At 37.9% G+C, this 12,157-nt stretch overlaps 1 protein-coding gene across 1 annotated transcript in view; it reads left to right on the top strand.

Annotated features, from left to right (window-relative positions):
• Positions 1–12,157, top strand: part of tnksa (tankyrase, TRF1-interacting ankyrin-related ADP-ribose polymerase a) — a 182,576-nt gene that overhangs the window by 85,875 nt on the left and 84,544 nt on the right. The window contains exons 5-6 of the mRNA XM_012869429.3: positions 2,630–2,666; positions 5,239–5,314. Of these exons, the coding sequence (XP_012724883.2) occupies positions 2,630–2,666; positions 5,239–5,314 (113 nt within the window). The remainder of the gene's footprint in view (positions 1–2,629; positions 2,667–5,238; positions 5,315–12,157) is intronic.

Genomic DNA, 12,157 nt, shown 5'->3' with positions numbered 1-12,157 from the left:
TTATATTCAAAGACATTTATAATAATCCAACAGTTCAGTCATTTTTTGTTTTACTGCAGTAAAAAAAATAAAAAACTAAAGTCAACTGAAGTGAGCTACTGTACATAACTCAATGCAGTAGAAAATACTGTGCAAAGTAAAGTAAAATTTGCATTTGGTCCACTTCTCCATTTCTTGAAATAGTGGCAAGTCCTTTCTATTTAGTTTTGATTCAGCGTCACTTTTCAAGGTTGCACAATCCTGCTGTGTTGCACGCTTAGCTCTGCACATTAGGTTTAAAACAAGCCTGTTGTTGTTTGTGCATGTAAACTTGGTATGCAAACATATAATTGGCCTTTGGTTAATTGTCGATTAATGGTTAATTAAAGTTTGCTCCAGCCGGATAACTTTTTAAACCCGTCTGGCCCAATCTCGGTACTAGCAGAACAACGCCTATTTTATCATTCTTTAAAAGCAAGATACAGCACATCTCTGTCACAGCTGTGCCGGTGTTGTAATCTCACTGCGTAACGGAGGTGACAAAACTCTCCTTCACTGCTTCTGTGCACACAGTGACTCACTGTCACTTATTGACGAGCTGCAGCTGTGATCAATTAACAATGTAACTTTCTGCAGTGCTGTTTTTTTCTCAGCTCTCTCAATGTCTATCACCATAGCAATGTAGAGGTGTAAACAGGCCCTTCTAGCAGTGTTTCAAAAAGAAATGGGTCATGATTTATGGTTTTGCTCTTCATTAGATTGATTTATACTGTGCACAATGATAGATGAAACATGGGGTAATCTTATTACAAAACGCTTTTTCGCGTGCAGAAGGAGTCCTAGAGTGGACTTTTATGTGACCTGCTGCCCCTTTTGTAAAGTGAAAAACACATTTGGCATAGTTTTGGCATATTTGTGTGACGCAAATACGCTACTGCTGATTCAGTTCAGATTTGCAATTATAGTCAACATGTGGATATACAATGTCTGGGGCTTCACCTAAATTTTCAAAAGGGTTTTTATGTAGTTTTTCAGTGTTTGTTTTTGGAACATATATAGGTGAGGCTGAGAAAACTAGATTTTTCTCTTTGTTTAATCACCTATAAATTAGACAGGGACATTTGTAATAGTGATTCCACTTGAAAATTAATCTTTAATGCCTTAGTGTCACACAAATACAAAAAAAATACATTTACACTATAACTGGTAATTTACTTGATTTATGCCAGATATGTGATTTCAGGCAGAAATTGCTCCTAAAACCCTCTGGGCTTAAAGACTTAATTGATAACGTCCACTTAGATGTACCTTCTTTCAGTAAATAAACATGGATGATGTTTATTTTTTTCTTGTTCTTTAAACAAGAACAGTGGCGATAGTCTGTGGACGATTTTAACAGAGAAAAAACATAACAAGAAAAGGCATTGGTTAAATGAGTGGAGACAAAGCAAATAGGGGGCTCTACGTTTGCTCCTATGATATGAAGGTGAGCATTTTTTTTCCCCCATTTTTTTCTCCGGGTTTCCTTGCCCTCTAGCTCTGATTGGCTACACCACTTTGTTGTAGTTATTTGGTCTAAAATTTACTTTTTACACAAGCAGTTACAAACTAAGACCAAAGCCTGGTTTGTGTTTGAAGCATCCGTGACGTCAGCATGGCCATATTGCGCCATTTTGGCTTCCACACCCCTCCGCTGCCCTCTAGTGTCTAGGAGAAAAGTTCTACTTCAGAGGAAGATATATATATATATGTATGTGTGTGTGTGTATATATATATATATATATATATACAAAGCCTAAATGATGCAGACGTTGTGCCCACCAGTCTCATTTCCATGCAGAATGTACATGCATCAGGCATAAAGCAACCTTAAAGATCCAATTACTATCTGACAGAAATACATTTTTCCCCCCTTTTATTCAAGTGAAATAATACATTTTAAAAAATTCTTCCATTAAATGCCCATGTTGTTGATGATATATATTTTTTTTAATAGATGAATAAAAAGTGTCATAATTCCTGGGAAAGGCTTAGGTCTCCCCCACCCCTATCTCTGGCAGAAGAGACGCATATGGGAAGGTGTAATTGTTGTGACTGTAGCAGCAGGGAGGCAGGAGATGGAGAGGGAGCCAGGGCAAGGGAGATAGGGGGAGGGGTTTGTTTATTTCCCTTTTTCTTTTTTAAATGATAACTGCGCCCCCAGAGTCCACTGGAGAAAAAAACAAAGGTAGTCGGATGTAGGGAGACGGAGACAGACGACCGAGAGCAGGGGACAATGGGACGCAGCAGGAGCAGTGGCCGAGACTCCCGAAAGCGACGTGTTAAAGAAGGGAGGGACGGACAGACACACGGACTAACAGAGGCAGCGCGCGTGCCGGTCCGCCGCTCGTGGCCCAAACAATGAACGTGCTGTGGTCGCTGCCGGCAACACATCGTAGCCAGAGGGGTGCGCACTGAGTGAGAATGGCAGAGACGGAGAAGCAGTAGTGGGGGTTAAACAGGAACGGGAGAGACGGTGTCTTCCTCCTGTTAGATAGCCGTGTGCCTTCCGTACATTTCTGTTCTGTTTGGTTGATCATGTGTGTCTCTGTGTGGCTGATGTGCATTAGTGGGAAACTGTCTGACACCATGATCTTCTGTAACCATTTAGGTGAATACAAGAAGGATGAGCTGCTGGAGGCGGCAAGGTGAGTACCAGACTCTGCATGCTCTTTGTTTTCATTTTGCCCCTCTCTTCTCCACCTGTCAAACCTTTTTATGCTTTTTTTCTACTTTATTGCATCCTTACGTCTTTGTTTTATTTTCCTTTTTCTTTTCCTTTTTCTAAAATCATGCTAATATATGTAATATATCTATTACATATCTTTTTTCTTCTCTAAAGCTTTGGACCTTGTTTTTATCCTAATCCCCATCTCTTTTTAATCCATCTCAGTTTTCTTAGTCTACAGTTCCGGTTTTCATTCTTTTTTTATGTTTTTTTTTTCTTTGATAATATCTTTCACCACCTCATTCCATGCACACTCAAGCACACTCAGCTCCCACACTAGTCCAGTATTTTCAGATCCATAGAGCCCGGTACTTGTGGGCCTGCGACACTTGTATTTTTTTGAGGCGTGTTATGGTTGCAGGCAGTTCATGTGGGCTGTGTTGTTTTTTTTTGGCCTGGCTCTCACATTTGGTAGTGGAATATTGCCCGATTTGGGACTGTGTGTGGGTGGTAGAGAGCTTGATGCCTCAACAGAAGCCCCCCATCCCTCCCACCTCCACTCCCCTCCCTCCCTTCAAGCTTAACACACAAACATATCAGGAAGCAGCTGGTTTAGTATAGAGGTACCCCAGTGTATTAGGGGTGAGAGGGTCGTTTATGTGTATACCCAGCATGGCCGTCTCACAGCTGAGCCTGTGACTGCCTTATCTCCCTGCCATTATGAGGAATCTGCTCTTTTATCTTAGTTGCATGGTCAGTCAGTTAACTCCCACGTTTGGCCTGCAGAATGTAGTTCTTCCTGTTGTTTATTTATATATCTATTTGTGGCCCAGATAGGGCTTTTGTTTCTGTTTGTACAAAATTATGCATAGCATGAGAGGAACCCGGGGGCCCTGTGCTCTGTTAGAAGGAAACACCGTGCATGGATTAGACAGCTAATATTCCTGTACAGCCTAGAAGAGTATGGAGTTCAAATTTAGTGTTTCCAGGCCTGCAAAAGTATAGAAAAAAAGAAAAGAAGTATGCATTTTTCCACTTTGTTCCTAATCTGATCTGTTTAAATGCTGATTTTTTTTCTTCTTTGTGTCCTTTTTTCCTCCTTGTATTATCCTTTCTTCCTTCTTTCATTGTGTCATTTCTTCCTCTTGTGCTCATTCCTTTTTTTGTCAACATCTTGTGTCTTCCCTACCACCTTTCTTTATGTCCTTTTCTAATTCTGTCATCATGTCATTCCTTCATAGCATCCTTACTTTTGAAATATTTTCTTTCTTCTGACCTTTTCCCTCTTCCTTTTGTATTTCCTTGTTGTTGTTTTACCAACTTTCTTATGTCCTCCTTTCTTTTTTATATCCTTCCTTCCTTCCTTCCTTCCTTCCTTCCTTCCTTCCTTCCTTCCTTCCTTCCTTCCTTCCTTCCTTCCTTCCTTCCTTCCTTCCTTCCTTCCTTCCTTCCTTCCTTCCTTCCTTCCTTCCTTCCTTCCTTCCTTCCTTCCTTCCTTCCTTCCTATTTATTTATCTACTGTATATTGTTCTTTGACCAAGAGAGCATGAAATCTCCCAGCAGGCTAAATAAACAGTCAGCATGCAACAAAGGAAATCCCCCTTTTCTGTATTTTGCACCTTTTCAATCTCCTGTCTTTTTGATGCTTAAACTAGCGGTTTCCTTTCTTCAGTGACAACTATCACCCCAAAAATGTTATAGTTAGTCCAGTTAAAACGTATATATGGCGTATTCACGGATCTGGAAATGGTCAGATTTTTGAGTTTTCTACCAGCTGGTCAAGTTGGAAACCTGTGAGTCTCAGTCACCATCATATTTCTTAGCTAAAATATTTTAGCAGGAAATTATGATTTCTTGTGTCAAAAGTTTTTTTGATTTCAACAAACACAATTGTCAACAACAAAAGTGATTCCTTCAATATTGACGAGTATGGCTAATGTTGATTGTTTTGATCTGAAACCATACACTACAAAAAGGGATCTAAAAGTAAGTCAAATTGTCTTGAAATTATTGTATTTTTCCTTGATTTAAGCAGGTAAATCAGACTATTTGCCAATGGAGTGAGTATTTTTACCCCTAAAATAAGATAATTAGATATCTTGCACTTGAAATAAGATGATAGAGAGGAAATGCTCCTATTTTAAGTGCAAAAATCTTATTCCATTGGCAGATCATCTTATTTACCTGCTTAAATTAAGGAAAAATACAATAATTTCAAGACAATTTGACTTCCTTTTAGTTCCATTTTTGCAGTGTACCGTTTTTCACTCTCTTATTTATGTTTTTCCAAAAGAAAACTAGGTAATTGAGTTTCAGAGCAGTGACCTTAAAAACTAAAAACATAGATCAACATCAATCCCTATAGACTATATAAATACTCTAGCATGTTTTAGCAAGACATGATGCCTTCAAACCATACCTTTAACATTTCCGTGCATGTTCCTATAACATTTTCCCAAAACAATTTTCCTTCCTTCTTGTTTTATTTTGAAACCTTTGTGGTGTATTTTATTTTTGTATTTAATGTGTGCTTTATTTGTGCACATTTTCAGGAGTGGAAACGAGGAGAAGCTAATGGCCTTGCTTACGCCGCTCAACGTCAACTGCCACGCGAGTGATGGCCGCAAGGTAAGAGCCAAAGTGCAAACACACATGAGGGACCGTAAAGCAGTAACAAGCTCGTCACTGTCATCTACGTGACTGCATCTCCGTATGGTCGTTAGGGTTACAGAACCAGCCAGCTAGTCTTCTAAGCTAGAAAAGAGACACAAATGCTGGTCTGACAGCTGTGAGCCTGTTTTAAATAATCTGAGCACTCACCAGCAGGCATTATTGTCCTTTCGTGGCTGTCAGTCATTTAAATGAATAAATGGAGACACAGAACCTTTACTGAATAAATTAGCACCCGTGCTGAACAATAATGATACATCGCAGCACACAAACCTTGTCAGACACATGGCCAAAACCCATAGAAGAATATTTTTTCATGTGTCTTTATTCCTTTTAGACAAGTTTTATAATGTTTAAGGTTTCACTTTGCATACTTGTGGTGCTGTTCGTATTTGCATGCAGTTATTTCTCTACTATAAATGTATGTCATAATAGTCTAAGTTGGTAGTGGTGGTACATGGTCATGGTGAAAAGAAAGTGCACAGTTAAAGTGTTTCCCAGAATAGATCTGGTAAATTCTTTAAATCTAAACTCAAATGTACAAAAACACAAAACCGATACTGCTTTGCCATTATCAATTAAACCAAAAGCAAAAACCAAAATGGAGAGGTTGTGTGTGAACAACAAAGTGTATCTAATGGTTCACAAGCTTTTATAGTTATTAGGGCTGCAACTAAAAATTATTTTAATAGTCGACTAATCTATCAATTATTTTTCCCATGTAGTCAACTAATCACGATTATTTCACCTGGATGCAAATTAAAACACAGAACCACATTTCACTATGCATTGTGCTGTATAATTGTGAATGTGACAAATAAAGATTATCTTATCAGATTTTTATGAGCTCCATCATAACATTCTGTTTTTAGAAATTACACTCCAGTTGCTTGTAAACATTTTTTGACCCGATCCTGTTTACACACCTTTGAATGTCCCTTTATTGCCTCTTGTTGCCATTATCCTGTATTTTTTTACTGTTATAAATGAAATCCATTAAATTTTATTTTTAAGTTTATTATAAATATTCTGTCAATGTATATATATATTTTACCGTTAAAACTTAATATAAAAATCCAAATGTATTTAAAAAACATTCTTTCATGTTCAAACGTTTAACAATGCTTAAAGTTTGCAAGGATTTTAAACTGCAGTGTAAAAAGATGAGCATATCAACATGTTTGCTGTCAGGCCTGTTCTCTTTAATGAGACAATGTTCCAAGCTTAAACATTAAAGAATGACAGAATTATTAATTTTCAAAGATCCTCTCCATCGTATAGACATTAAAGTTAAATAAAACTATCATGTTATGTAGCTTCACATTGATCTCAACCATTAATCTCTGACTGTAGCAGCAGAAGATGGACAACAGTGCAGAGAAAACATTGGAGTACTTTAACATTTCAGCCATATCTTGATAAACCGTGCAGATACTTCAGCTTTTCATAGCTACTGTATTTTGCGGAAGTCGCATCAGTCAAAAAAATGCATCATAAAGAAGAAAAAAAAACATATATAAATTGCACAGGACTATAAGTCACATTTATTTTAAAAATTATTTCACACAATCCAAGACCAAAAACTGATGTTTAATCTGGTAAGGCAATTTATTTAAGTAGAACAGGAGCAACGTTTAGCTTTCACAAGCCTAGAGCGCCCCCTTTTGGCTATAGATGGTAATGTTTACTACTTGGTTCATGTTGGTCAGTGTGATGTACCATTTAAAATTGATATACAAGTCACACCTGACTATGAGTCGCAGGATTGGCCAAACTATGAAAAAGGTACCACTTATAGTCCGAAACATACTCGCCTAATATTATTGTAAAAGTTAATTTTGTGTCTAAGAAAGGAATTTATGAAACACCTTAAATACGGTCTAATCTGTCCAAATGATGTTTCAGAAATTTGTGTAAGGTGTTTCTGTTGAAACTGCAAACCTGGATCTTGCTACTGTTTTGTTTTTGAAGAGAAAAGGCATTCACCATCAAGTCTTCCAACTAAGCCATCATTTTTCAGTCGTTCTCTAGTTGTCTAGAAACCTCAATATTTAACATGCTAACTGAGCATTTTATAGTCTTACATTGGGATAGATTTGCGGGAATCTCAACTATGGAGAAGATTAGCAAATGTCTTAAATGTTAGCCTCTTGTTGAGGTATTTTTTTGTGAACAGTAATACATTTGATGATATTTTGAAATTATAATAGCACTCTTCCCAGATTGATGGGACACTACAATTGCTTTTCATTGCAGACATTCTGGCATTATTAATAGAGGTGGTCTAAACTAGTTGGTCATCAGTCATTCAACATCATCTTATCAGAAACACAATAATTAATCTCGGTATACACAGTTAATTTAAACACAGCTTCTCCGAGACACAATAATGTCAGCACAAAATCCTTAGCAGTTTCCTTTTATACTTATACTTCAGTAATAATTACATCTAGTTGTTAAAATCAGAACAACACATATACAATGCCTTTCACAGAGACCCGCCATTTACTCAACGGCCCGTTGTTGCTGTGAAACTCCATAGAATTTTTACTTACACAGGATAGGTATATGATTTACTATTTCGATTTTCTATTTTTTTACTGGTTTCCATTTTTGGAAACTCTGTAGCTCTTTTGCCAAGATAAAATACCAAATGCTGCACTCTCATACTCTAATGTGATTGGCCCAGGTACCAGGAAGTAAATGCGGGCTACACACTGAAACAAAGTCGTTCCGGACCGTACCTCTAGGTTTGAAAGAAGAAAACACTTGACTTGGACAATGTTGATGGAGAGGAGCGATTGTTTATAGGGAATGTTACTTCCATCCTGGGTGACAAATGAGAATGATTTTGGTTGATTTTACAGTAAATATCTTACTTATTGTGCCCTTAAATATCTGTTGTATCTGGTAAAACCACATTGTACTATATCTTGTCATTTTTTTCCAATGACATTTTATTTACCTTTATTTAAATTGCACAGATTCACAACAAATGTCTTCATTTACAAGACAAATGGTTCCAAAGCATATACAGTAATATATAATGTGATTGGTATAAATTTATCTTTGTCTTGATTGATTTTTTTTTTCTTTACAGTGGAAATTCTCTGCTTTTAAGTGGCAGATGACTTCTTCATGGGTACAAATACATAACCGTGCATAGTTTGCATATGAGCGTTTACCCCCTAGGTTTACAGGTATGAGTGTAGAAAAGAAGCGCATTCAAAAAAGGACAAACATAGCGGTTTTCTTTGCCGGATGGTGGAAAATCATAGAGCAAACTTATTCGGGTAGATGAAACGGTTCGCCTCAGAATTGCTGCTGATGGGCTGTGAAGCCGAAAGAATCCTGGGGTAAGACTTCAGGGCACGAGGTAAAGCCAGGTTTGCTTAATACAATTCTAGGTACAAGACGAGTACACCGGCCTGTGGAGAAAAGCTCTGTATTATCATCCTGCGGCTCCAGCATCTGCAGGGAACCCTGAGCCTTGGGTTTAGTTCTGCTGCACTACAGCAGCACGTCTGGCTTATGACTGATTAGTCCCCTGGATGAATGGGTGGAAGGAAATGCAGACAGCTCTGTGGTTTTTGTGGCTTCTGGCTTTATTTGGTGTAGTCACTGTAGTCCTCCACATCATCGCCTCCCAAGCCGACAGAAATATAAAGCTCTGTGAGCCTTTTTCTCTTTCCCTTATCTTGACAGCAGAGTGACAAGCAAGCTCCACACAGCAGAGATGATTATCCAAACGGTTTTGGCAATCCCTGTGGATTCTCATTGGTGCCTCTTGGGTTATATTTTTTTTTTACCGTGTGGAAATCATCTAAATTCGATTAGAAAAAGCTAAACTCCATGTTTTTGTTTTTTTGTTTTTTCCAAACAAGCTAAAGCTCAGTAATCAAATTCAGACTTTTTCTAAAGATTACTCTAGTCTATTGGACACTGAAGGGCACTCAGTTTTATAGTTGCTATGAGAACCGCAGGGGCAATCCGGGACCCAATGGGAGCATTTCACCCTTTACTCTCAGTAGCTGTCATATAAATGTCATATAAATGCCACAAAAGCTTTGAAGATGCGTTTTTCTCTAATTGTGGGTCCTTGAGTGCTTCAGATGGTGTTTAGCTGCAGCTTGTGTTCATCGTATTGCCTTCATATCCATTTGCGAGAGAGCCTCCCCTCGCTGCTATTGGCCTGTGCGGTCTGTAGGGGATGTGATACCTCCAGGGAAAGTCGTGCAATATGAAGTCGTCTGAGATGCAGGGGACACGCGAGAGATCATTTCCAATTGCTTGAACTTAATGGACCATGAGTACATTATAGCCGCCATATCCAGAAAATAAAAACTGTCCCCAGATAATGAATCAACCTCTTCTGCACGATCTTCATCTGTGCTGCTCTTTAATTGCTCCAACTGTGTGCGGTCACAAAGGCAGCATGTAATATGTTTTCCCGCCTGGTCTGTTTTAACCACACTATGTTCTGGGAAGTTTCTGCTAATTTAAAGTGCAGTGGCGCAAAGGGAAGGGATTGGCTGATTTAGGCTTTGTAGGTTTACGTATCAGATGAATTATAAATCTTAAATACATTAGACTTCCTTGTGAAAAATATGTTCATTACATTCCTTGATGCAAAATTGGTCAAAAACATAATGCACATATAGCCTGTTTTAACACGTATTCTGGTCATCCCACTTTAAGTTTTGCACTCCTTTTAAACATTTGCTTGACAATTGAATGTGTCACTGTTATGTCTGAAATTGCCCCTTTAATGATTTTCTGGGCAGCTTGACTTGGTTTAATGAAGTCATATATGTGCGTCTCGTAGCTATGATAACGTTTGACTGCTGCAGTAAGCACAATGAGCCGCAGCTGTAAGAGCAGCTGATTCAGTGGCAAATCGAATCGACTGTCCTGTTAATAACTACATAACAGAACAGTGGAAACTTTTAGCAAATCCAATAGCAGCAAGTAATTATATCTCTGTCAATATCTGAATTGAGAAGCTAAGACTTTGGTTAAAAGTGTCCTGAGATGCAGAAAAAATGAACAATATTAGAGCTGCACATTATGTCAAACTGCAGCCATTAACACCATATCGGTGCAATATGTGGTACGGAATAATAATTAAATGATTATGCATTCATGCATATTTATCCCATATTTGGCCATTCGTGCGTGCTTTTATTACTTTCAGCATAGAATCGCAATTTAATATTTTCCTGAAAATGTGCAGCCCAAAATTATGCTTTTGCTGCTTTTGATTAACATTTAGTGCTCTTTTTTGGGATGGTGTTGCAGAAACGTATGAGCAAACCAAAGAACAGGGATTGAAATCTGGCTCCAAATAAATTAAATGACTGGTGTTGGTGTCATTGTTGCTGGGGAACTGTCTGTGATTTTGTCAACCATGTTTAGCATAACCAGGTTATAACAATCACATCTTATTTTTGTTTTGTCTAACAAGTCATATTTAAGCCAAAATATAAACAATTATGGAAAAAACAGAAGACATTTGTTGAAACCCTGCAGGCCACCTTTAGGTAATTTGTTATCAGAACACCATAGCAGCTACTCTAACCAATGTTGGAGCGGCATGTTGGAGGTGTCCTGCAGAAAACTCCTGCTGGGAGAAAATAGATCAAGAAAGAAAAGCAGCGAGGTAAAACTGCAGCATCATAGACATCAATGGCAAGCAAGTGTAACACTGATGAAATAGTGTTGTTTCAAAATGTTTTAAAGCTACCAAGTTTTAATGACAGTACATGGCACTGATTTCATAAATTTTAATGAAGTATCAGACTGGGACTCTGTATGGGGAAATGTTTATTTTTAAATCACTTGTTAATTATAAAACAGCAAAAAAGATTTTATTTTGGTTTACTTTGCTTTGAGAGTGGTTGAACAGAATCGTCCGATTTATCAATATGTTTACACTGTGAAACAGGAAGGAGTGGTCGCAGCTACACATGTGATTCTCAAATTATGGAAAAGTTGTTTTTCTCCGGGTCCTAAACATTGGTTAGACTAATAATAATAATACTAATAATAATTCTCAAAGAATTGTACATTCAAATTAATCGATTAAATTGATTTATCACCCGGCCCTGGTACGTCCCCCCACTTCCTCTTTTCCCCAGTGTATGCGCTGCACAATGGCTGCTGGAACAGCCAAATGTTCTGTTGTTGGCTGCAATAAACAACACATGTCCATGTAAATTCTCACAGAGAACACAGATGTTTGGCTTTATTTTACTTTTGGTGGCAATCTCCCAGCCAGGAAATTTGCCGAGGAAGGACTGTATGCAAAACTACCGACAGCACTCAACAGGATTTACCAAAAGAATTTTACTGAGTAGCATAGTTGATAGCCTACTGTTACACTGTCAGACGTCCCCAAATTCAGGGCAAAGTCCCAGTTTTAGATGACCTGTTCACAGCAAAAGCTGTCCACGGACATGTCATGCATTACAGCTTTTAATGAATCATTAAAAATGTGGGGATGTAGGGTGTTATTACGGTGGCTGCGTAGACAAAGGAAGTTAAGTTACATTTAAATTTAAACTACATTTAAATTGTTTACTTTTAAATCACTGCTGCACCTTATACTGTAATTTAATTTTACTGCAATTTACAAGCTGTATGCAACGAAATTTCGTTCTGTACGCACTCTGTGCATACAAAATGACAAATAAAGTTGTCTAAGTTAGCATAACAGCTGATGTAGTAGCTAGTTGTGCTGTTGAAAGAGGGACGAGTGTCGTCTGCCTTAAAAACAAACAAAAAATAAAAGAGCAGAGCGTG

Source organism: Fundulus heteroclitus, chromosome 8 (genome assembly GCF_011125445.2).
Source record: "Fundulus heteroclitus isolate FHET01 chromosome 8, MU-UCD_Fhet_4.1, whole genome shotgun sequence".
NCBI classification, from domain to species: domain Eukaryota; kingdom Metazoa; phylum Chordata; class Actinopteri; order Cyprinodontiformes; family Fundulidae; genus Fundulus; species Fundulus heteroclitus.
This window is presented reverse-complemented; position numbering and strand designations above follow the sequence as displayed.